Raw genomic sequence first — 22,057 nt, forward strand, 5'->3', positions numbered from 1 at the left:
GGTGAAGACGACGTGTAAGAAGTGTATGTTGCGCATGCCCATTGCTGCCCCTAACAAATCCTTGGTAGTTGTTGATTCAATGTTCTGAGTGTTGGCTCAAAGGTGTTTTTTTGTGATTTTTCAATACTCAATACACTATATTTGTTTATATGTGGCCGCCCAGTGGTTGTGATGGGAATTGCGGACTGTTGAAGGTTTTGCTAGTATGTTTGGCTAGTATTCATGGTACTGAATTTGTACCATGAAAAATAAGGTTATCCAAGTTTTTAAAATTATGACCAATCCTTAGAACAGACCATAAATTTGGTGGGAATTTGATTCCTGACACCCACATCCATCAACTATTTGAAGGGACAATGGTGATCGGGTAAACATTGCTGTCTCTTCAACATTTGCAGTAGACTGATTTCAAGCTGGTTCATACATTCAAACATTGTATTTTTCATTGCAATGCTGCCGTTTATTGCAGTGTTGTTCATTTACTTGAATTTACTTTAATGCACTGCCACATCATGGCGTTTTCAGGCATGAAACAGTCAGAATCTTCTGTACTCATTATTGAAGAGGCTGCAGCACTCACCTGAACAACACAAGTCTTCAAGCTCCTCCTGATCCTAAAAACAGGCCATAAATGTCAAAGACTGGGTAACCCTTTAATAAAATTTGTTAACAGGTCAGGGGGGACAATCTGTGTATATAAAACGAGAAGATTTACATTAAAAAAAATGTAGAGACACTTTGAGCCTCTACTATTATAAACGTCTCCTTATGAATGAAGGTCACATGACAAGATGTCCATGTAAAGCTATTCTACTGTTGATGCCATGGCAACCTCAGAGCAAGCAGCAGTGTAAAGCATACTTATATTACTAAAGTGGGTAATCAAGAAAGAGCGGAAATCAGAGTATGATGTATTTAAATGTGTTTTTTTCCCTCAAAATGATCTCTATGATTTCAGAGTTTACAGACACATTTTGTAAAGCAGAAATTTAAGCCATGTACATTTTCCCAGGATCACCTTGGTCAGCAAACACAGTTAAAGAGATGGATTTTTCCCTCAGGCAATACTTCTCTACACCATCCCTCTTAGCATGTCTACTAAATGTATCTTGTTAACTCATATTACTATCAACAGGAGTTAAGACAAAGCCGTCTAATCTTTGCATACAATACCAAAAGTCCATATGTTGAAAACACTTATATGACTGTTACTTAACAAGACTAAATAGCATGTTGTCAGGCTTTAGACACTTTTAATCAGATAATCCTATCAGTATGTGGAAAGCGAGGCAAAAGAAAAATCTGCTGTAACAAAGACACAGTTACAGTTCACCTTCAGTGAAGAACAATAATGCATTATTAAATTCACTTTCCTGCTCAGTGGTTACACTTAGCTGACCACAGCAAATTTGCTTTCTGCCTGGTCTTCACAAGTTGGCAGAAAAATAGATTCTGTCACATTTAGTGGGTTCTGAAAATGACAGGATGCCTCTCATGGTTCAACTATAAACCATAATCTTTCACAAGTAAATATAATTACAAATGCCTTTTGTCACGTATTTCTTCACAAAGATATTATGTAGGGAATATTGTTGCGGCAAATTTCAGCAGGAGCTCAAATGTCAATATAAGAAGAAGCGATACTGGACGAAGTATTATATGACCGATTTTATTACTTCTTCAAGGGTTTGATTCTAAGATTACAGACTGGAATATAACTTACAATATCTATTGATTTTGTGGTGAATATTTTTACCAATTGTTTGCACCTGGACTTTATTGTGACTAGTGCAGTACAGTATGTACTTACAATGTTATTTACTTAATTTATAGTCCCCTTTGGACACTCTAAGTTTCTTAGTCCACATCTGGACCATAGCAAATTTAAAGGGGTATTCCAGTGGGAGTGACCACTGGGACCCCCGCAATCTACTGAGTGGTGCCCCAGCTCCCCTCGGTGGACACAACCCCTCCATGCATTCCTTATAGAAGTATTGGAGACAGACAGCAACATTAAAGGGTTCTAAAGGTGATCCTGGAAACTATAGGCTTGTAAGTTTTGTTGTGGAAGGGGGGGGGGGGTAGAAGAGATGCTATTCTGGAGTATTATAATGAAAATAACCTTCTATCACAGCACCAACATGGGTTTATGCAGGATCGGTCCTGTCAGGCTGGGTTCACACTACGTTTTCTCCCATACGGGAGTGCATACGGCAGGGGGGAGCTAAAAGCTCGCGCTCCCGTATGTCACCGTATGCGCTCCCGTATGTCATTCATTTCAATGAGCCGACCGGAGTGAAACGTTCGGTCCGGTCGGCTCATTTTTGCGCCGTATGCGCTTTTACAACCGGACCTAAAACTGTGGTCAACCACGGTTTTAGGTCCGGTTGTAAAAGCGCATACGGCGCAAAAATGAGCCGACCGGACCGAACGTTTCACTCCGGTCGGCTCATTGAAATGAATGACATACGGGAGCGCATACGGTGACATACGGGAGCGCGAGCTTTTAGCTCCCCCCTGCCGTATGCGCTCCCGTATGGGAGAAAACGTAGTGTGAACCCAGCCTCAGACTAATCTGATCAGCATCTATGAGGAGGTCAGTTATTGTCGAGTGGGGTGTCCAGTTTGTTTGTTCTCGGTCCCAGTGTGAACAGTGTCCTATATTTATATCCTGTTTGGTTTATCTGATCTTTGTCCTTCGTATTTGTAGCTGTTTGTGAACAGTTTCCTATGTTTCCTTATCAGTTTGCCTGTTTATATTCTGCCCTGCTAGTATTTGTATCCTGTTCAGTATATCTGGTTGTCTAGTAGTTTTCTGTTCTGGCCTGTGACCAACTTTGTAAATTATGTGCTTTTACGCCACTGTAATTTAGCACAGGAAGTGACCAGCGCCCAGTTGTCGATCCATCATTTAGGATGGATGGAAAAAGTAGGCAGGGAGAGTGGTTTTTAGGATCAGTTTAGGGCTCAGTCTCCCCCAGTCGGTCCTGACAGAAAGAGGCAAGCAAGATTATAGCCCCCCTTAGGAAATTGAGACCCACTTCCTGTTTACCCAGGAGGAGCTTCTGTAGTGCAATACGGGGCCTTTTACCACCCAGATAAATGTAGTGGACATCAGATGGACATCAGCATGACGCAAAATGAGGGGTAGGGTTTGTAGGGGATATAGGAGGCAGGAAAAGCTGACCATTTTGATGAAGCGTCACTGTCCCATAAACGTGAGTGGCAAACCCATCCATTTCCTTAGTTCCCCCTGTATTTTGCTAAAGAGAGGGGGATAGTTCAGCCGCTATAGTGTGTCCAGTGTTTTGCCCACCTTAAAGGAGAACTCCAGACCATAAAAATTGTCCCGAAAAGTGCCGGCAGTAAAAAATTAAAGATGTACATACCTTCCTCCTCTCCCCCGCGGCCTCCGGCTCCGGTCTCCGCCGCCATCCACTTCCTGGTTGCCGGTGGTCGGATGAATCAGCCAATCACCAGCCGCACCGCAGTCCGACTCGGCCGGCGATAGGCTGAGCGGCAGTGTGACGTTTTCGGCCCTGGCCGCAGGTGCCGGTGTAGTGAAGAATTTTGTGTCCTGAAGCGTTTTCACACTGCCGCTCAGCCTATCGCAGGCCGAGTCGAACTGCGCTGCGGCTGGTGATTGGCTGATTCATCCGACCACCGGCAACCAGGAAGTGGATGCGGCAGAGACTGGAGCTGGTTACCGGAGGCCCCGGGGGAGCGGAGGAAGGTATTGTACGCGCCTCCGCAGCACTTTATTGCCATATTCCAATGATGAAATACGATGTTCCGCCTCACCAAGATGGCTGGAATGGTCAGCCACTTCTAATTGTAGATGCTGGAGCGCAGGATCTGAGAGCTTCCTCCACAATGCGCTGCACAATGGGGGAGATTATTTGTGCTATTTCAGCTGCCAGCAACGTGTAGTCTGTCTGTGGACCATGGCTGGAGCTGACAGGCAGGGCACAGTCCTGAGTGTTGGGGAGGGTCATCTGCCCCTGTATGTGAGAGCCCCCACCTTAGGTAAAAGAGGGTGCTGGGGTTGAAGGATGGCTTGGAGCCGCTTCCATAATTTCAGGGCCGGCATCAGCGCTCACTGAGGAGGGAGATGTGGCCTCAGGAACAGTGAGAGCCACAGTGGATGCAGAGCCTGGAGGTGCGGCGGCCATTTTAACAGCACTGAACTGTAATGCTGGGAGCTGTGGCGGCATAGTGGGAGACTATGGTCAGCACAAAGCGATCCATGGTGGGGGCCGTTGTGATGTCGAGGAGGTAAGCAGAGAGGGTTTCGGAGTTAAGGGCAGGTAAAATAGCCGGGGGAAAGCTGGGGGGAGCAGGAGCCTCCTTACTGTGCTGCTGCCATCACCGACGCCTGAACCAGAAGTCCCAATATCTTTATTAATGACCCTGTAGAGGGATTATAGAGTAGAACTTCATGTTGACACTAAACTGGGTAAGGTGATCACCACAGAGAAGAATAACATAATATTAGAGAAGTATCTGGGTAAGCTGGAGACTTGGACACAGACGTGGCAAATTGAGTTTAATGTGAATAAATGTAAGGTTAGGCACTTGGGCCATAAAAACTAAATGTACAATTATGTGCTAAATAATAAGACATTAGGTAAATCTTTTACCAAAAAGGACTTGGGGGTAATGGTGGACAACAAACTATAAATTTAGTGTCAGGAAACAGCTTACAAGGCTAACAGAGTAATTGAATGTATCAAGAGGGGCATAGAGGCTCATGAAAAGAACATAGTTTTGCTCTATATAAATCACTAGTCAGACCACATATATTGTGTCCTATTTGGGCATCTGTATATAAGAAGGACATGGCTGAACTGGAGAGGGTGCTAAGGAGGGTAACCAAGGTAATTAGGGGAATGAGTGGATTACAGGACCAAGACAGATTATCAAGACTGGGGTTATTTAGTTTGGAGAACAGAAATCTTAGGGGCGATTTGATCAAAATGTACAGATATAGTAATGGATAGTACTGAGATCTTTCTAGAAATCATTTTAAACCTAGGCCTTTAACTATGATGAGGGAGCATCCTCTAAATCAATGTTTCCCAATCAGTGTGCCTCCAGCTGTTGCTAAACTACAACAGCATGCTGGTAGTTGGAGTCTTACTAAAGCCGGAGGCACACTTTTAAAAAAAAACACTGCTCTACATTTAGAAGAAAAAAGGCTTCCCCGTCGGAAATTTTTTTTCCCTCTGTTATGGATCAATTGGCATCTGCCTCATAGGTTTTTTTTTTTTGCGTTTTTTTGTTACTTTTCTGTGGATTAATAAAGTAGGGTTATAGGTTAAAGTTGATCATCAGTTTTAAACCTTATGAACTATGTTTTTATAAGAAAAAAAAACGTGTAATGTTTGTAAGGAGGAAATGCTGTAATAATCTAATAAAACTGTTTACAAACACTGAAATGACCAATAAACACCCACCTGTAGTAATTCTTGATTTATATAGCACCAACAGATTCCACTGTGTTTTGCTCTTCACTTAAATCAGTTCCTGTCCAATTTGGGGTTATAGTCAAAATTCAACTATTAACCCCTTAAGGATGCAGCACTTTTTCACCTTAAGGACTGAGCCCTTTTTCGCAATTCTGACCACCGTCGCTTTACGAATTAATAACTCAAAAATGCTTTTACAGAACTTTCTGATTCTGAGTTTGTTTTTTTGGTGACATATTCTAATTTATTTTGGTGGTAAATTTTTGGCGTTACTTGCATCCTTTTTTGGTGAAAAATCCGATCATCCCCATTTTCCTGGTGATCGGGCCCGGAATAGCAGAAAATCGCATGTCTGAATTGGCATGCGATTTTCTGCGATCGCCAACATGGGGGGGGGGGGTCTCAGGACCCCCCTCGGCGATGTGCCGGGATGCCTGCTGAATGATTACAGCAGGCATCCCGGTCCGGTCCTCAACCGGCTAGCGGCGGGAACCGGAATTCCCACGGGTGTTTGCATACGCCCCACGTCCTTAAGGACTCGGGATGCAGGGCGTATGCATACGCCCGGCGTCCTTAAAAGGTTAATAATGTTTTTGGAGTATGGGAGGATACCTAGGCAAACACAGAGAGAACATAAAGCCTAGGGCTTCAGCACTGCAAGGCAATAGTGCTAACCACTGAGCCACCATATGCTCTGATTCTGATCATCCCATTTGGCAGAAGTATTGAATCCTATGAGTCATTTATCTGCCCTATATATTTTTTTATGAACTCCACCAATAAGTCGTAGATAGTATAAATATAACTTTTACCGAATTCTTATCAAATTAGTGGCAAAGACAGTGTGGTAGATATATATATATATATATATATATATATATATATATATATATATAGTTGAGTAGTTAGGAGTAGCCGTATTAGTCCAGTGATGCAAAAAGCAAAGTCATCGGTAGTTGCAGTATCTTGTAATACCTTTTTTATTGTACTAACAAGATGTTGTAGAGACAAGCTTTCGGGATTCCTCCCTTTATCAAGCCATAAGCATTTCTGAGCTCACAAGGAGAAAACACACATTCTATCTCACAAAATATGCAGGGGTTAAAACAACATATGTGGAGTATGGACATTAAGTTGGGCCATAAATTGTATAGCTATAGGATGATAGACTACAGATAAGGATGGGGGGGGGGAATGGAGAGCAGAGATGAGAACACGCTGGACAGAGGAGGAAGGACAATTTTACTACAGAACCATAGAGAAGAAAAGACTTAGACAGGGGAGGGTGAGCAGGGGTGTAATGGTGATAGAGCAGGGAGAGGGAAGACAGTTTAGCAAAGGTTATAGGAAATTTTGATAATGGGATAAGAAGCTTAAATCCACATTAAGTCCTCTGCTCTGTTCTTCATTTTGGCTTGATAAAGGGAGGAATCCCGAAAGCTTGTCTCTACAACATCTTGTTAGTCCAATAAAAAAGGTACTACAAGATACTGCAACTTCCGATGATTTTGCTTATATATATATATATATATATATATATATATATATATATATATGTCACTGTCACTAATTTTATATGCTAATTTCTCTCCACGGGCATTATCATCAGGTTCACTTAGAGGAGTGATGTCTTATTGTTTTCCTCTTTTTTTCTTTATTTATCTGCCCTATAATCGTGTGCTCTGGAACTCTGTGAGCAACAAACTCACCACTATTCATGACTACTTCCTTTAAAAATCTGTCAACCTGCTGGTTCTCATGGAAACATGGATTCAACATTCCAACACCTCTTGCAACTTTAACTTGTGGTGGTCTACATTTGTCAGGTACAATGGAGAAACCAGCATACTTCTTTTCCCACACTGCACTTTTCAGGTCATTGCTCTGATACCTTCACTAATGTATATCTCTTTTGAGGTTGACACTCTTTTCTACCCATTCTTGCTGTGATTTATGTTTGTCTCTTCACCAGGCTCAACTTGACAATTCATAGGTCAGGAATAAGAAAAGACAGGTCCACTTGCTAACCAAAAACAACTTCACCCCTTGTCCAATGGCCGTTTCTGGCAGACCAGCCAGAGATGACCTGCAATACCATAAACATCCAGAGGAAAAAACAGGTGCTGTTTCTAGAGAAAATAAGACCCTTTTGCTAATCCCAAAACAACTCTTTTACGGCAGATGGAAATGAGTAAAATTATATATAATTGCATTCCTTATTCCAGCATCTAATCATCAGGGCAGCCTGATAACCTGGTATATCAGTGCATAACTACAATAAACTTTAGAATCTGAACAGATAAGATGAAGACTGAGCAGAAATAACAATTAATGATTTAGAAATAAAACTCCAGTAGCACATTCATTCTTGAAATTTATATCCCTTTCTATCATTTATCTAGGATTTATTTATTAATTCAGAATTGCTCATAATTTTAAATACATTGGCCCACATTTATCATTGCAGTGCAAGTGAAGCATTTTTTTACACCTTTTTTTGTGTGCTGATAATGTGTAGGAGCACCAAATTTATTAAAAGGTAAAAGAGCTTTGATAAATTTTGTGCAGGTCCACATTTTCTGAAATTTCTGTCTACACATACACCAAAAAGCTACACCATGTCTGGGCTGGTGTAGTTTTAGAGACTTTTGAGTGGCTTTGCACCTTTTTTTTCTCCTTTTTACAAAAAGGCGCAATGATAAATCCCTTCCATGTCATGTCTATTGCCAAAATCAGTGCATTGCAACTCAAAATCAGTGGATTGCAACTCAAAATCAGCAGAAATGTGTAAACAAAAAGGGTCAAAAAAGGCGCAAAAAACCCTGCTTGCGCCTTTTTTGCCCCTTTTTTAGACACAAAAATCAGTCTAAAGACAATGATAAATGTGGGCCATTGGGTTCCAGTGAAGCCGGATTTGGGGAATTTTAGATGCAAATAGCATAAACTTGTATAGGAATACATTTTCCGCTCATTAAGAATCTTCACATGTACAGTACATACGGTGTGCCCTTTAAAGACACATAAACTTAAGTTCTTAGCACGTACAGTCAAGAGAGGAAACCAAGGTGGCACCCTACATTATTATCCAGCTGTAAAAATAAAAAATGCCCATTATAGTTAATTATTTATGAGTCAGACATTGATTTCATGATATGGTTCAATGGTCTCTGTAGCAATTATTGCACTTGTTAATTAACAACTTATTACTTACACTCCAGATCTGTAAAACCACAAGCCTTTGTCCATAGAATGTATGTGATAGTTTACATTATTATAAGGTGGGAAGGTTAACTGCACTTTAAGAAGGCTTTACTAATATATTATGCAGTTAGGATTCTTTTAAAAAGGCCAAACTGCACCCAATCTAAACACCAATCTAGTAGGTTGGCCCCTATTAAAGGAGTCTTTACATGACTCAATTTCTGTGCAGGAAGGGCCATAAAAAAGATGGCTCATCAACATGTTCTACTCAAATAAGTCCAAATCTCCATAAGGGCTCACAATTTAAATCCCAAATTTACTCATCAGTATGTTTTAGAGTGTGGGAGGAAACCAAAGTACCCAGAGGAAACCTATGCAAACACGAAGGCAACAGTATAAACAACTACGCCACCATTATACCTTGAGCTTCTGTTGTCAGTAAAGTCCATCAGAGAAGCAATTCTCTGACTGGCTTGTTGTTAGCCTTTGTATTTTCTCCTGGGAAAATCTCTAAGCTGATTTATGACCAAATCAAAGGGTATATATAAGCTTAGAAGCTCCTTCAGGAGAGGAAAGAAAGGCTGAAAAGAAGCATGCCATAGTATTATTCCATCTTAGCGGCCACCGGCAAAACAAGCCGGCTTTAGGACTGCTCGTAAATGAAGGGCAATGCATTTCAGAGCAGATTCCACAGAAAGAATGAACACATTTATTCTTTTAGCAAAGTCTGGGATCTGTAGGCGGAGTCTGTGATCCGTAGGGTAAATGGTGCAGAAGCATCTAATTGAAAACAATAGAAGGCTCCTACACTGTTATATCTGAGCGGAATTCTGCTCATACAATGCACAGCGTGAATTGCGTAACTTCATAGAAGAATATAAAGGCAGCACTCACCAGGTAGATTTTTCATTGTGCGTCTTCTTTATTCAAGTAAAGGTGCAGCGGCATGAACAAGCGTTGAGCAGGTGAACAAATAAGCTCGTTTGTTCACCTGCTCCCCACCGCACCTTTACTTGAATAAAGAAGAAGCACAATGAAAAATCTACCTGGTGAGTGCTGCGTTTATATTCTTCTATGAAGTTAAGTTAGCCACTGTCTTCATACTGTATTCTACACGCTATTGCACCCCAGTGATTCATTGCGGCTATAGAGGCATTTGCGTCTCCGATACATGTGAATGGTATGCCACTTCCCTATTCTCACGTCACTTCATGCTGAGGTGGTGCCCATATAACTTCCATCTGCCAGCTATTATACTGTGTTACGCCCCCTCCCATAGACATGAATGGAGGGGGAGTGACGACATGTGAGGGGTGTGGTGTTACGTCATGTCTCCAGTCCCGAAAATTTCTGGTTTCCGAGGCTGGAGACGCAGCTCCGCACATAATGCGGGTGCTGCAGGGAGACCGTGGGGGTCCCAGTGGTGGGCCCCCCATGATCAGACATCTTATGCCCTATCCTTTGGATAGGGGATAAAATGTCTAAAGCCGGAATACCCCTTTAAAGGGGCTTTTAATAATCCCCTATACATTACATTTACCTTAAAATATATTTGAAAAAAATCATTCCCCCAAGTAGCCCCTGATAATGTCGGCATGGACATTACCAAAGGCCAGTGCTACGTTGCTGTGGTCACACATTTAGATAGTGAACAACAAGAATTTAACCCCTTAATGGGGTACTCCGGCTCTTAGACATTTTATCCCCTATCCTGCTTGATCGCGGGTGTCCCGCTGCTGGGGACCCCCGTGATCTTGTACGCAGCACCCCAGTTAAAATCAGTCCCAGGAGCATGTTCGCTCTGGGTCTCATTACCGGCGACCACAGGGCCGCGGCGTGTGACGTCACGCCTCCGCCCCCATGTGATGTCACGCTCCGCACCTCAATGCAAGCCTATGGGAGGGGGCGTGACAGCTTGCATTGAGGGGCGGAGCGTGACGTCACACAGGGCAGAGGCGTGATGTCACACGCCGCCGGCCCTGTGGTCGCTGGTAATTAGACCCGGAGCGAACATGCCCGGCAGCATTAACCCCATAGATGCTGTGATCAATCCTGATCACGGCATCTATGTTGTTCACAGGGGGAGCACTCTCCCCCTGATCTCCAAATGCCACGCCGCGATACAATCGCAGGTCGCCGTTGGTTGCTATGGCAGCAGGAGTTCAGATCATGACCTCCTGTATGCCTGCTACAGAAGCCACAGGCTAGATCGCACAGGCTGTAGTGTCTGCAGCTCATCAGGTTATACTGTGCTGCAGTACAAATGTATTTCAGCATAGTACAACCTGTAAAAAGTGTAAAAAATAAAATAAAAAGTTCTTCAATAAAAGTATGAAGTGTAAAAAAATTTTTACAAAAAATGCCCCTTTCCCAATAAAAGCCCTGTATAATCACCAAAAAAGATCAAAAACACAAATCATATACATAATAGGTATTGCCACGTCCGTAATGATGTGTACTATAAAACTATAATGTAAATTATCCCGCACGGTAAATGCCGTAAAAAAAAAATCCCGCAAAATTCGCCAATTTTGGTACAAATAGGGGAATAAAAAAGATCAAAAGGTAGCGCCTTGCACAAAAATGATACCAATAAAAAGTACAGCTCATCCCGCAAAAAATAAGCCCTTACTCAATGGTGTCGGACGAAAAATAAAAAATTTAAGGCTGTTGGAAAATGAATGGCAGAAAAAGAATTTTGCTCAGAAAAAGAAAAAGAAAATCGAAAGCGATATAAAATGGGTATCGCTATAATCGTACTGACCCACAGAATAAATATAACATCACTTTTACCGCACAGTGTACACTATAAAAAAAAATTACAAAAAAACGCCAGAAATTTTCCAGGTTTTCACAATATTTTGAAGTTTTTTCACAAAAAATGCTTCATGTGTCAACAAAAATGTACCAGTTATATAGAGTACAATATGTCACGAAAAAAACTATCTCAGAATCACCCTGCTCAGAAAAAGCATTCTAAAGTTATTACCATTTAATGAGATACATGTCAAATAAAAAATAAAAAAAAGAGCCTGGTCATAGAGGTAAAAAATGGGTCGGTCCTTAAGGGGTTAAGGACGCAGTTTTTTTTTAATTCGTTTTTGCATTTTCATTTTTTCCTCACAACGCTTTCAATTTTGCACCTAAAATTCCATATTAAGGCTTTTTTTTTTTTGCCACCAATTCTACTTTGCAGTGACATTAGTCACATTTACCAAAATATCCATTGCGAAGCGGAAAAAAAAATAACTGTGCGACAAAATTGAAGAAAAAATGCCATTTTGTAACTTGGGGGCTTCCGTTTCTACGCAGTGTATTTTTCGGTAAAAATTACATCTTATCTTTATTCTGTAGGTCCATACTGTTAAAATGATACCTTACTTACCGTATATAGGTTTGATTTTGTATTACTTCTAAAAAAAAATCATAACTACATGCTGAAAAATGTATATGTTTAAAATTGTCATCTTCTGACCCCTATAACTTTATTTTTCCGTGAACGTGCCGGTATGAGGGCTCATTTTTTGTGCCATGATCTGAAGTTTTTATCTGTACCATTGTTATATTGATCAGACTGTTTGATCGCTTTTTATAAATTTTTTCATGATATAAAAAGTGACCAAAATATGCTATTTTGTACTTTGGAATTTTTTTGCGCGTACGCCATTGACCGTGCGGTTGAATTAACAATATATTTTTAGTTCGGACATTTCCGTGATACCACGTATGTTTTTTTTAAATGGGAAAAGGGGATTGATTCATACTTTTATTAGGGAAGGGGTTAAATGATCTTTATTAACTTTTTTTTCACACTTTTTTTTGCAGTGTAATAGCACCTCCTAGTGGCTATTACACTGCACGATCTCATACACAGATCATTGCCGTTTATTGACACGGCAAAGATCAGTGTTATCGGCGGTCGATTGCTCAAACCTGGATTTCAGGCTTGGAGCAATCAATCGCCGATCGGACACGACAGAGGCAGGTGATGGGACCTCTGCTCGCATTCTAGCTGATCGGGACATCGCAATTTCACCGTGATGGTCCCGATTAGCCCGACTGAGCTGCTGGGAAGCTTTTACTTTCATTTCAGACGCGGTGATCAACTTTGAACGCCGCGTCTAAAGGGTTAATAGTGTGCGGCACAACGATAGCTGCACGCTATTAGCCCAGGGTTCCGGCTGTCATTAACCACCGGGACATGACCCCGCGTTATATACCGGTACGCCCTGCATCCTTAAGAGGTTAAACTGTAAGCATATAGGTGGAGATTCATCAAAACCTGTGCAGAGGAAACATTGACCAGTTGCCCATAGCAACCAGATTGCTTCTCTCATTTTTGAAAAGGCCTCTGAAAAATAAAAGAAGCAATATGATTAAATGCTATGGGCAACTGGTCAGCTTTTCCTCTGCACAGGTTTTGATGAATCTCCTCCATATGTTTTGTTATTCTTATACACGCATAATGTACAGACCTCTTTTAAGTGGGCTAATGGAACTTTAATAAATAAAATACTAGACATGTTTGGTAAGGCCTGCATACCACTATGATGTCTATATTTCTTTATTTACTTTACTTATTTCTCGCTGTTTGCTGGAATTAAAGAATTTCCATATTCAATCTTGCAACTTTTCTTTCAAGGCAGCGGATAATTGCCTTGAAAGTGATACCAGCTTGAAAATTGCTACAAACTACTTCATATTTTTTAAGTACTAAGGTCATAAAAATTAAGAATTAAGACAACTGAAATAATATTTCTACCAGTGAAGATGTAACTAAGCAAAGTGATCAGTGAACAATTCTAGTTAATATGCCCAGTCTACACAAAGCGTGTACTGAAGGCACTAAAAACTAGTGAACATTTTTATTTTATTAATCTAATGCATCATGTATAATATCATTACCGTTTTTGTATATATCATTAATTTTATTCCTTTCATTTAAGCCTTTTATTGGGATTACTTCAGTTATTAGTTGGTCTAATGTATTGGTTACCTCTAAATCTCGCTTTGCAATCTCTTCTTATCTTGTTGCATAAACCCCTTGCATGTTATTCAAATTGCTTCATTTATTATGATAGCTTCCCCATGTAAATTGTGCTGACTGCTCGCCCTTGCACAGTCCTCATTAGACTAATGAAAACCTTCAAACGAAAAAACTAAACAACCTGCCAAATAAAGGTCTGAGGTTATTATGAAAATTACAACTCTGGGAGCTGGGAGAAGCTCTGTTCATTAATTCATGCTCAGCAAATTGCTAACTAATTTAGTTGCACTCCTCTGCATTAATGGATTATTTTATAAAAATGTTTTCCACAGCCCAAGACCTTTGGTGCATGCTTTTGAGAGGCTTGAATTCTAATCAACCTTAGCAGTACATTAGGAATGTAATATCTAAATAATAATTGGGATGGCATATGGAGGAAAATAGTGTTTAAAATCCCATGAAAGGTAGTTTTGGTTTGCAGCTTCATCTGTCATTTTCACAATAGTTAAAACAATTGTACCCGTTTAATATTCTACAACTGTAACAGATGACACTTGCTTTAATAGCCGAGTGGAGAATGAGGGGCGCTATCTCCGAAACATTTGAGTTTGGAAACCATTAATGGAACTGTACAATAGGAAAGATATTGCTCTCACTTCAAGAAGCCTTTTACCGAGATAATCAGGGGCAAGCATGGATTGCATTATAGGGAAGAAGACCACACTTTGATACTTTTATATTTTTTATTTTAGGTATTTGAACAAAAATAATTGTATTTGAAAGTGCAATTTCGTCTTTTAAAAAGGATATATATTTTAGAAGTACTTGTGTAGACTTTATATTGAAGACTGGTCTTACTGCCAGTGCATTCAGGTTTCTGTTTTGTAAATGTAAAAAATGATCAAGCCAGTCTGTGCATCTATAACTAATATGGTAGTAAATTTCAAAATAGTATTGACCATTGCTAGATGTTTTTTTTTGTTCTTACTCTAATTCCAAATGCATAATAACATGCAATGTTAGCATGTACAATGCCAATGTTCTATAAAAAGGAATAGAGGCTGGCTGTGCCATTTTTACAGTAACTGTGGAGTACAAAGCTGGGATCACCAGTAGTGCTGACCATTAGAAAATGGGACCTGATGGTTTGAAAGAACACCAGGATGGAAAACCCACATAGTTGTATCACCTTGTGTGATCCTGGATTTAGGGCTGGTGAACTATTAAACAAATAAGGGATCCATTCTACAGGCAGTGAACTGCAAATTTTATGAAATGACCTGCAGTGTTAATTTGAATTTAAAATATATAAGTCAGTTATGTGTTTTGTTTTTGTCTATCTATCTAGCTATAGTATGTCAAATATATATTTAACGAAGCATTCCAAGAAAATCTTAGAGTTGTTTGTTGGGGGGGGGGGGGGGGTAAGGAGTCATTTTTGGTAAAGGAAAGCATTTACAAAGATGTTACAGATCACAAAGGCTATTTCATGTAGAAAGATTGTTTGAAATGACAACAACTATTTAAGAGGAAATGTTTTCTAATTATCGTTACATTAATACCAACCTTTCTCCATATGTATCCTTTTTGCCTCATGCCCTGCTTCATGGCCAGCCAGATCTCCTTCTTTTGGCCCAGGTATAATGTTTGGAGACAAACCCATCAACATCTGATTCATGGAGAGGCCATTTTGATGGATAGCTGAAGAAAAATAGAAATAACCTATTAGAGAAAACATGAAAACATTTTATATAAAAAAAAGTATGTTTATTGTTGTTGCTCTCTATTTGAATTTCTGACCTTTAAAGAAGATATTATATATAATATTAGAAAAAAGAAACCTGAGTAACCCCATTGCAGCTTTAAAGTGATAAACATCGTTATTTAAAAGTAATATAAAATCAGTAAATGCAATTTTTTAAATCAAGTTTTTATGTTAAACATATTTTTAAAGATTGTTGGTATTTTTTTATATTTTTTTATTTTTCATGTAATTACTTAGTTTTATCATCACAGGCAAAATAACAATTAAATGTGACATCTATATATCTAATATAGTTAACACAGGTTTGTTCCATTCACACTAGGTGATGGTCAGAGCTCAACTTTTCCTCTTTCCTACAAAGTGACTTCTGCATAGGTCAAAGAACATGCCTAAAACATGTGGTCTCTGTAAAGCATATGCTGTCAAAATGCTGTCAAAAGCTTGAGCAAGATATCTATCACCACAATCAGGTACAGAAAATACACTTTAAAAAGATTTACAATCAAAAAAACATCAAAAAAAAAAATATCAGTTACCAAATAGAAAATAGTTTAAAGAATAGTGTTATCGAAGATCTACATCGCCCAATGCCACTGACCTCTTAGTTAATCCAACAATGGACAAAATTTAATTGATAAGTGGTTTTAGTGTTTGAAGTCAGACCTAACTACAAAACTGGTTCAATCTAATCTACACCTCCTTATATACTGAGCTGAAAGAATAAGATTGCAGTAACCATTAAGTGTCTGTGCACAAATGAAAGGAAATCCCAGAATAACTAAGAAAAACATATCTGTAAAGCTCTACAAAGTGGCTTCTAAACTTCTAGGACCTCTCTGTAATAGAGCCAATACCCATGGAAAGAGAAAACTTTGAAGAAGGGCCAACCTTTGAAAATGAGTCTTAAATAAAGTGACAAAACAATGCAGAGCAAAGTCCAAAGACTGTCTGTATTCACTTTTTATAACTCCACAATATGGGAGGCTAAGCTAAAATTAGAGTATCAAGATGGAAATTACTGCTATTAATTCATTCATAAAGAAGATGTCCAGTGCTAAGAAACAGTACTGGCAAAAACATGAAATCAATTGTAATACTTCTAACGTGATTTTTCTTTATTTCTGCAGGGAATGCAAATTACAATATGTGGGTTGCACCACTAATAAATTAAAACACCTATCGAACATTCCACATTTCTGTTCACATAAAACTTCTATGTTTACACAACACCGTGCACAAAAACATGAAGGCTGCTATTCAACTATGTCTCTACAGGGCATTGAGAGGGTTACCCCACCGACCAGGGGCAGCAATTACAAGCAGAAAATATTGGACCGAGAAGTCTTTTGGATAATTGAGCTTGGCACCCGTTTTCCGAGGGGACTTAATAGAAGACTGGATGTCATATTACACTACTGATGTGCATTTATATGTGATATATATATATATATATATATATATATATATATATATATATATATATATATTATATTTGTAATTTGGTAATTCAATATGCATGTTTTTCCATGTTTCCTTGTTTTTTGGAGGGTGCTACACAGTATACCATGTTCACTGATATCAATAGATTTTCTATCTTTATAATATTGTGACAATTGTATTTATATCTATATAGTAATGGCCCCCACTATTGTTATATATACTATTATTCTCCCTCCAATGAACATATATCATAGTTACATTGCCATGGGATTATATAATCACTGGGCAATGTGTTTGCTGAATGTCCTATTGTGTTCCATTTGTGATATTATGTTTAAATGTAATATGGCTTTTTGATGTAATACTATTTTTGTATGTATTTGAATCAGTAACTGAGCTATGAGATGCTGATCTTGGTAGGTGGTTACCTTTGGAAAGTGATCCTGGCATGTCCAGGTGTATCTGCTTGTCATGATTGGTTTTCCACCTATATAAGACCAGTAGGTCTCTGTTTTTAGTAGTATAAGTAAGGCTAGGTTACCTGGCTGAAACACATCACTATTATCCTGAACCTGCCGAGGCTTTAATAAAGTATTGAATCGCATGAGGTCTGCGCTGGATTCATCCTTTTCACATCTATCTCTACTGGTGTCGGTTTACACCGATCCGAGCACGGACTCATTGCATATTTGGGGTGAGCTGATGAACGCTGCTATTTTACATAGTTTCCCAACAGTAATACAAATGCCTTGCAGGGAAACAATTGGTTGCAATAACTGATGCTTAAATGCGATGACCAGTTAAAAGTATACTAAATAATATATACTCTATAGGACATAAACCTAATGCACCATTTGATATTTAATAATATGAGCTTACATGTGCTCCATGTACTTCCTTAGTTTACTCTTGAGGACTAGGCAGGCTGTGTGCACTGCCAGCATAGTACGGCTCTCTCCCCAATTCCCCATAACTACCCTCCATGCTCATATTCATCTCTACTGGGTAAGCACAGTCCTTTAGCAACAGACTAAAGGAAACCTGAGAGCAGTGATTACACGTGTTCAGAGGCAGCAGTAAGCAGTTCTAGGATACAGTGTAGACTGTGCATCAATGACCACCACCATATTGGATTGCCACTGGGGGATATAAATAACCACAATCAATTTTTAAACAGAGAAGACACATGGAGGACCAGAGAGTTGCTCATTTTCATACAGTGCAATACTATAAATAGATCTATATTACAAAAGCCCTTTTCATCCTTCATGGAAAACTCAGAAGTAGGTAACTTATTGGTATGAGTTTACTCAAGTTACTTTTATTTACTAATACAATTGGGCACTGTAGTGTCCGCAACAGATAAAGGAAAACCAAAGGAGCATAAATAAGTTTTGACAAATAGATAATAAATACTAGGTATGAATCAAAGTAACTGTATTTTTTTCTGCTCATATATTCTAAAACATATAAAACATGCATGCCAGCAACAATATGAATGGTTATAGGGCCACATTAGCACATATCAAAAAGTATGTACTGAAGCATTAAAAACACAACATATATAATCTGTAAAACTCATAGAATGATTAAAAAAAAATGTTACACAACCAAACATATTCATTGAAAACAGGTTCATGGCTGCACATTTAGATCACAGCAACTATGGAAGAACAAATACTCATTCTATCTAACAGGAAGAATGCCGGGTTATGACATGTCTATATATAAAAGAATTTATGTTGCTAAACCAGATATAAGCTAATATTATAAACACTATAAATGGAGTACACACAAACACACACAGTGATTGGCTAAGGGGTGCCAACCCTTGCTCTCATCCAGGAAGGAGGGGCCGGAGTGCACTGAGGACGGGTGAGCAGCCGGGACCCTGTACACGGGATTAAAGGGGGTCCCAGTGGTTGGACCACCCATTTTCAGACATTTATCCCCTATTCTGTGATCTGATGAGTTCAGTGTACCCCTTTAACAGCCTCGTATTTTTTTTACAAAATGTTTGTGTGTATGGATATACATACAGTATATATGTATAGTAGAAGCAATATCAAATTTAGAATATAATAAAACACATGTAATATTGTGTCATTATTAATAGGTATATAAAAAATGTAAAATACTCTGTCACTCATCTTTGCAGCCATAGTTATTGCGCAAAAATGAATACTAAATAATAAACAATGCATCTACAGCATCCATGGAAACCTATGTGTCCCTAAGGTTAAAGATTAAGTAACATGTAGCCATACTCCCTTTTTTCCATCCCTTTTTCTTGTTAACTTACAAAATATTGTTAGCAAGAAGTATGAGACAGATGGAAGATAGCACAAGTCATGCACAGTGATGGTAGAGAACAATTTCCTGCATATTAGTGATTTATACGATTCCTTTGTTGCACCATATTCACTGTTCATTTGTGATTTACAAGCTGCTCTTTGTAGCAACAAATGTAAAATGAATAAGATTGCTTGTTTACTTTGGAAATGTATAGAAGTATATGACATACGAATTCTATCCGATGAACTTTCAGTCCGTGCTGGAGAACTAGAAACGCTACTGCTTCTGTGAGATGAAGGGTGGCTACCCGGTCTTCGGCCATCTTCTAGCGAAGGTGCAGGGGATGGACTATCTGGAACCCGTTCCTAAATGATACATAAGTAGAAAATGTATATATTTTATACTACCAACACAGAACATTGTACTTATCGGTGTCATTAATACAAAGATCCTAATTCTGTTAAAGAATAGTTTACCTTCTACCTGCTTAAACATTAAAACACATAGTGGCAATACAGATTTCCCAGAATTTGCTTGAACTCATTATGCAAATCATGTGTTTTATGCTGGATTTTAAATAAATTCAATATTTATCTGTAGGTTTGCTGCTGAAAGAATAGACCACAGTGTTTTATGATGCCATTTTGTAGATTTTTCGATTTTTATGGCTAATAAGGTCATAAAATATATGGAGTTATATTTGGCGTAATCCTTTCAATTGCAACAAAATAAAACATTGTAAAATGCATGGAAATATCCCCTCTATGTCTTCAGCATGTACAGGTCATGGCAATCATACACAGAGTGATTCATGGCTGTCAAGCTTGGCTATCCCAGGCTGTTACAGCTCCTCTGCCATTCACCTATCTCATATATCTAAACATTCTATTACAAAAGGACATCTAATGCTCATCTCATTTCAGAAAGGGCAGATTCAAAAAATCTCTCAGCATGAGGCCAAGGCAGCGACATAATACAACCCATAAAAACCATGTATAGTTCTCAAAATGTAATTTCAGACAGGTTGACCTAAGGTACTACTTTCTTAGTATCATTTTAAAGCTATTTATAATCGCTATAATCTGAATAATATTTTCTATTCTGACAATAACAGTAACCTTTTTATTTATTCATCTTTTCGTGTAGAAATCTTACTCAAATCTTTACAATGCATTTATGTCTATTCAAAAGTCTCTTCAAGTGGTGTCTTAACCATATAGAAAAAAGGAATTATAAAAAACATCTTAAAGGATAAGTCCAGTTCAAATGTTTTAAAGAGTAAACTTCAATAAATAGAATGTATATTTAAAGCATGGCATGCAATACTAGAAACAAGGCATTTAAAGACAAAAGGAGAGTCAAACTCTTTTTAGACTATGTTCACACAATGTTTTTGAACCTTACTATAAAGTGCAACTGTCATGGATATTTTACCCCGCAGAGTAATACAATGATAGTATTGATAATAACAATTGCAATGCAGCCATACCTTTGGCTGCTGTTAATCACACTTCATTAGACTGCCCCTTCCCCGGCATGCCTATCCCCTGTAAGTGAGCGCTGGGGCCGCTGTGTGATAGACACACAGGTCTCTATCGCAAGCAGCCCTGATTTTTATGATGTGTGGGCCGGTGGGAATCTACTGAGGCTTTACGTAATATGTGCACCTTTGTAATATGCAGTTCTCGTCTTTCTCTTCTTTCTTCTCTGGGTGCCGGAAACGTGCTGCTTCTGCTTTCACTAGAGGCAGGGAGCCAACAGAGAGAAAGCACTTACTCCTGTTGTCTGCCACCCGCTCCGCGCTCCTGTGCAGTGCTAGAAGCAGGGAGTGAGCGAGCTCTCTGTCTCTTGTGAAAGCAAAATAATAAAAATCAGAGCCGCTTTGCGCTGGGGACCTGTGTATCAATCACACAGTGGTCCCAGCACATCACTTACTTGCAATTGTTATCATCTATAATATCATGATATTAGTCTGGGGGTACAATATACATGACAGTTGTGTTTTAACACCTTAAGGACGCAGGGTTTTTCCTCTTTTGCACTTTAGTTTTTCCTCCTTACCTTTTAAAAATCATAACCCTTTCAATGCACCTAAAGTTCCATATTTTTTGTGCCACCAATTCTACTTTGCAGCGAAATGAGTAATTTTACCAAAAAATCCAAGGGGAAAAAAAAAATTCATTGTGAGACAAAATTGAAGAAAAAAAATGCCATTATGTAAGTTTGGGGGCTTCCGTTTCTACGCAGTGCATTTTTTCGGTAAAAATGACACATTATCTTTATTCTGTAGGTCCATACAGTCAAAATGATACCCTACTTATATAGGCTTGATTTTGTCTTACCTCTATAAAACAAATTATAACTACATGCATGAAATAGAATACGTTTAAAATTGTCATTTTCTGACGCCTATTACTTTTTTTTTCCGTGTACGCTTGCACCGCAATCTCAAGTTTTTATCGGTACTATTTTTGTTTTTGACTTTTTGGCCGCTTTTTATTCATTTCTTTGTGCTATAAAAAGTAACCACAAATACATTATTTTGGACTTTGGGACTTTTTTGCGTGTACGCCATTGACCGTGCGGTTTAACTAACTATATATTTTTATAGTTCAGACATTTCCACACACGGCGATACCACATGTTTATTTTTATTTACACAGTTTATTTATTTATTTTTTTTTTTTATGGGAAAAGGGGGTGGTGATTCTTACTTTTTGTAATGACCCTGGACGTGGATCCACTAACCTGTGTGGCTGATGAAACGGGCCGTATCGGGGAGCGGATTCTAAGGTGCTGCTGGACTTCACCAGAGCCTGCCGCAAGGCAGGATGGGCTTACTGCGGCAGGCGACACCCAGGTCGCTACCCCCGATACGACTCAACCACACTAGTAGCTGGG

The 22,057-nt window shown here is 39.0% G+C and overlaps 1 protein-coding gene across 7 annotated transcripts in view; it reads right to left on the reverse strand.

Annotated features, from left to right (window-relative positions):
• Positions 1-22,057, reverse strand: part of DACH1 (dachshund family transcription factor 1) — a 372,863-nt gene that overhangs the window by 88,071 nt on the left and 262,735 nt on the right. For 4 of the 7 annotated variants that reach the window (XM_056555495.1, XM_056555493.1, XM_056555492.1 and 1 more), the window contains 2 exons: positions 19,356-19,521; positions 15,223-15,357 (listed from right to left, as the gene is read on the reverse strand). In XM_056555495.1, coding sequence (XP_056411470.1) covers positions 15,223-15,357; positions 19,356-19,521 — 301 coding nt within the window. The remainder of the gene's footprint in view (positions 1-15,222; positions 15,358-19,355; positions 19,522-22,057) is intronic. The other 3 variants (XM_056555499.1, XM_056555497.1, XM_056555494.1) reach the window with 1 other exon arrangement.

Source organism: Hyla sarda, chromosome 2 (assembly GCF_029499605.1).
Source record: "Hyla sarda isolate aHylSar1 chromosome 2, aHylSar1.hap1, whole genome shotgun sequence".
In the NCBI taxonomy this organism is placed as follows: domain Eukaryota; kingdom Metazoa; phylum Chordata; class Amphibia; order Anura; family Hylidae; genus Hyla; species Hyla sarda.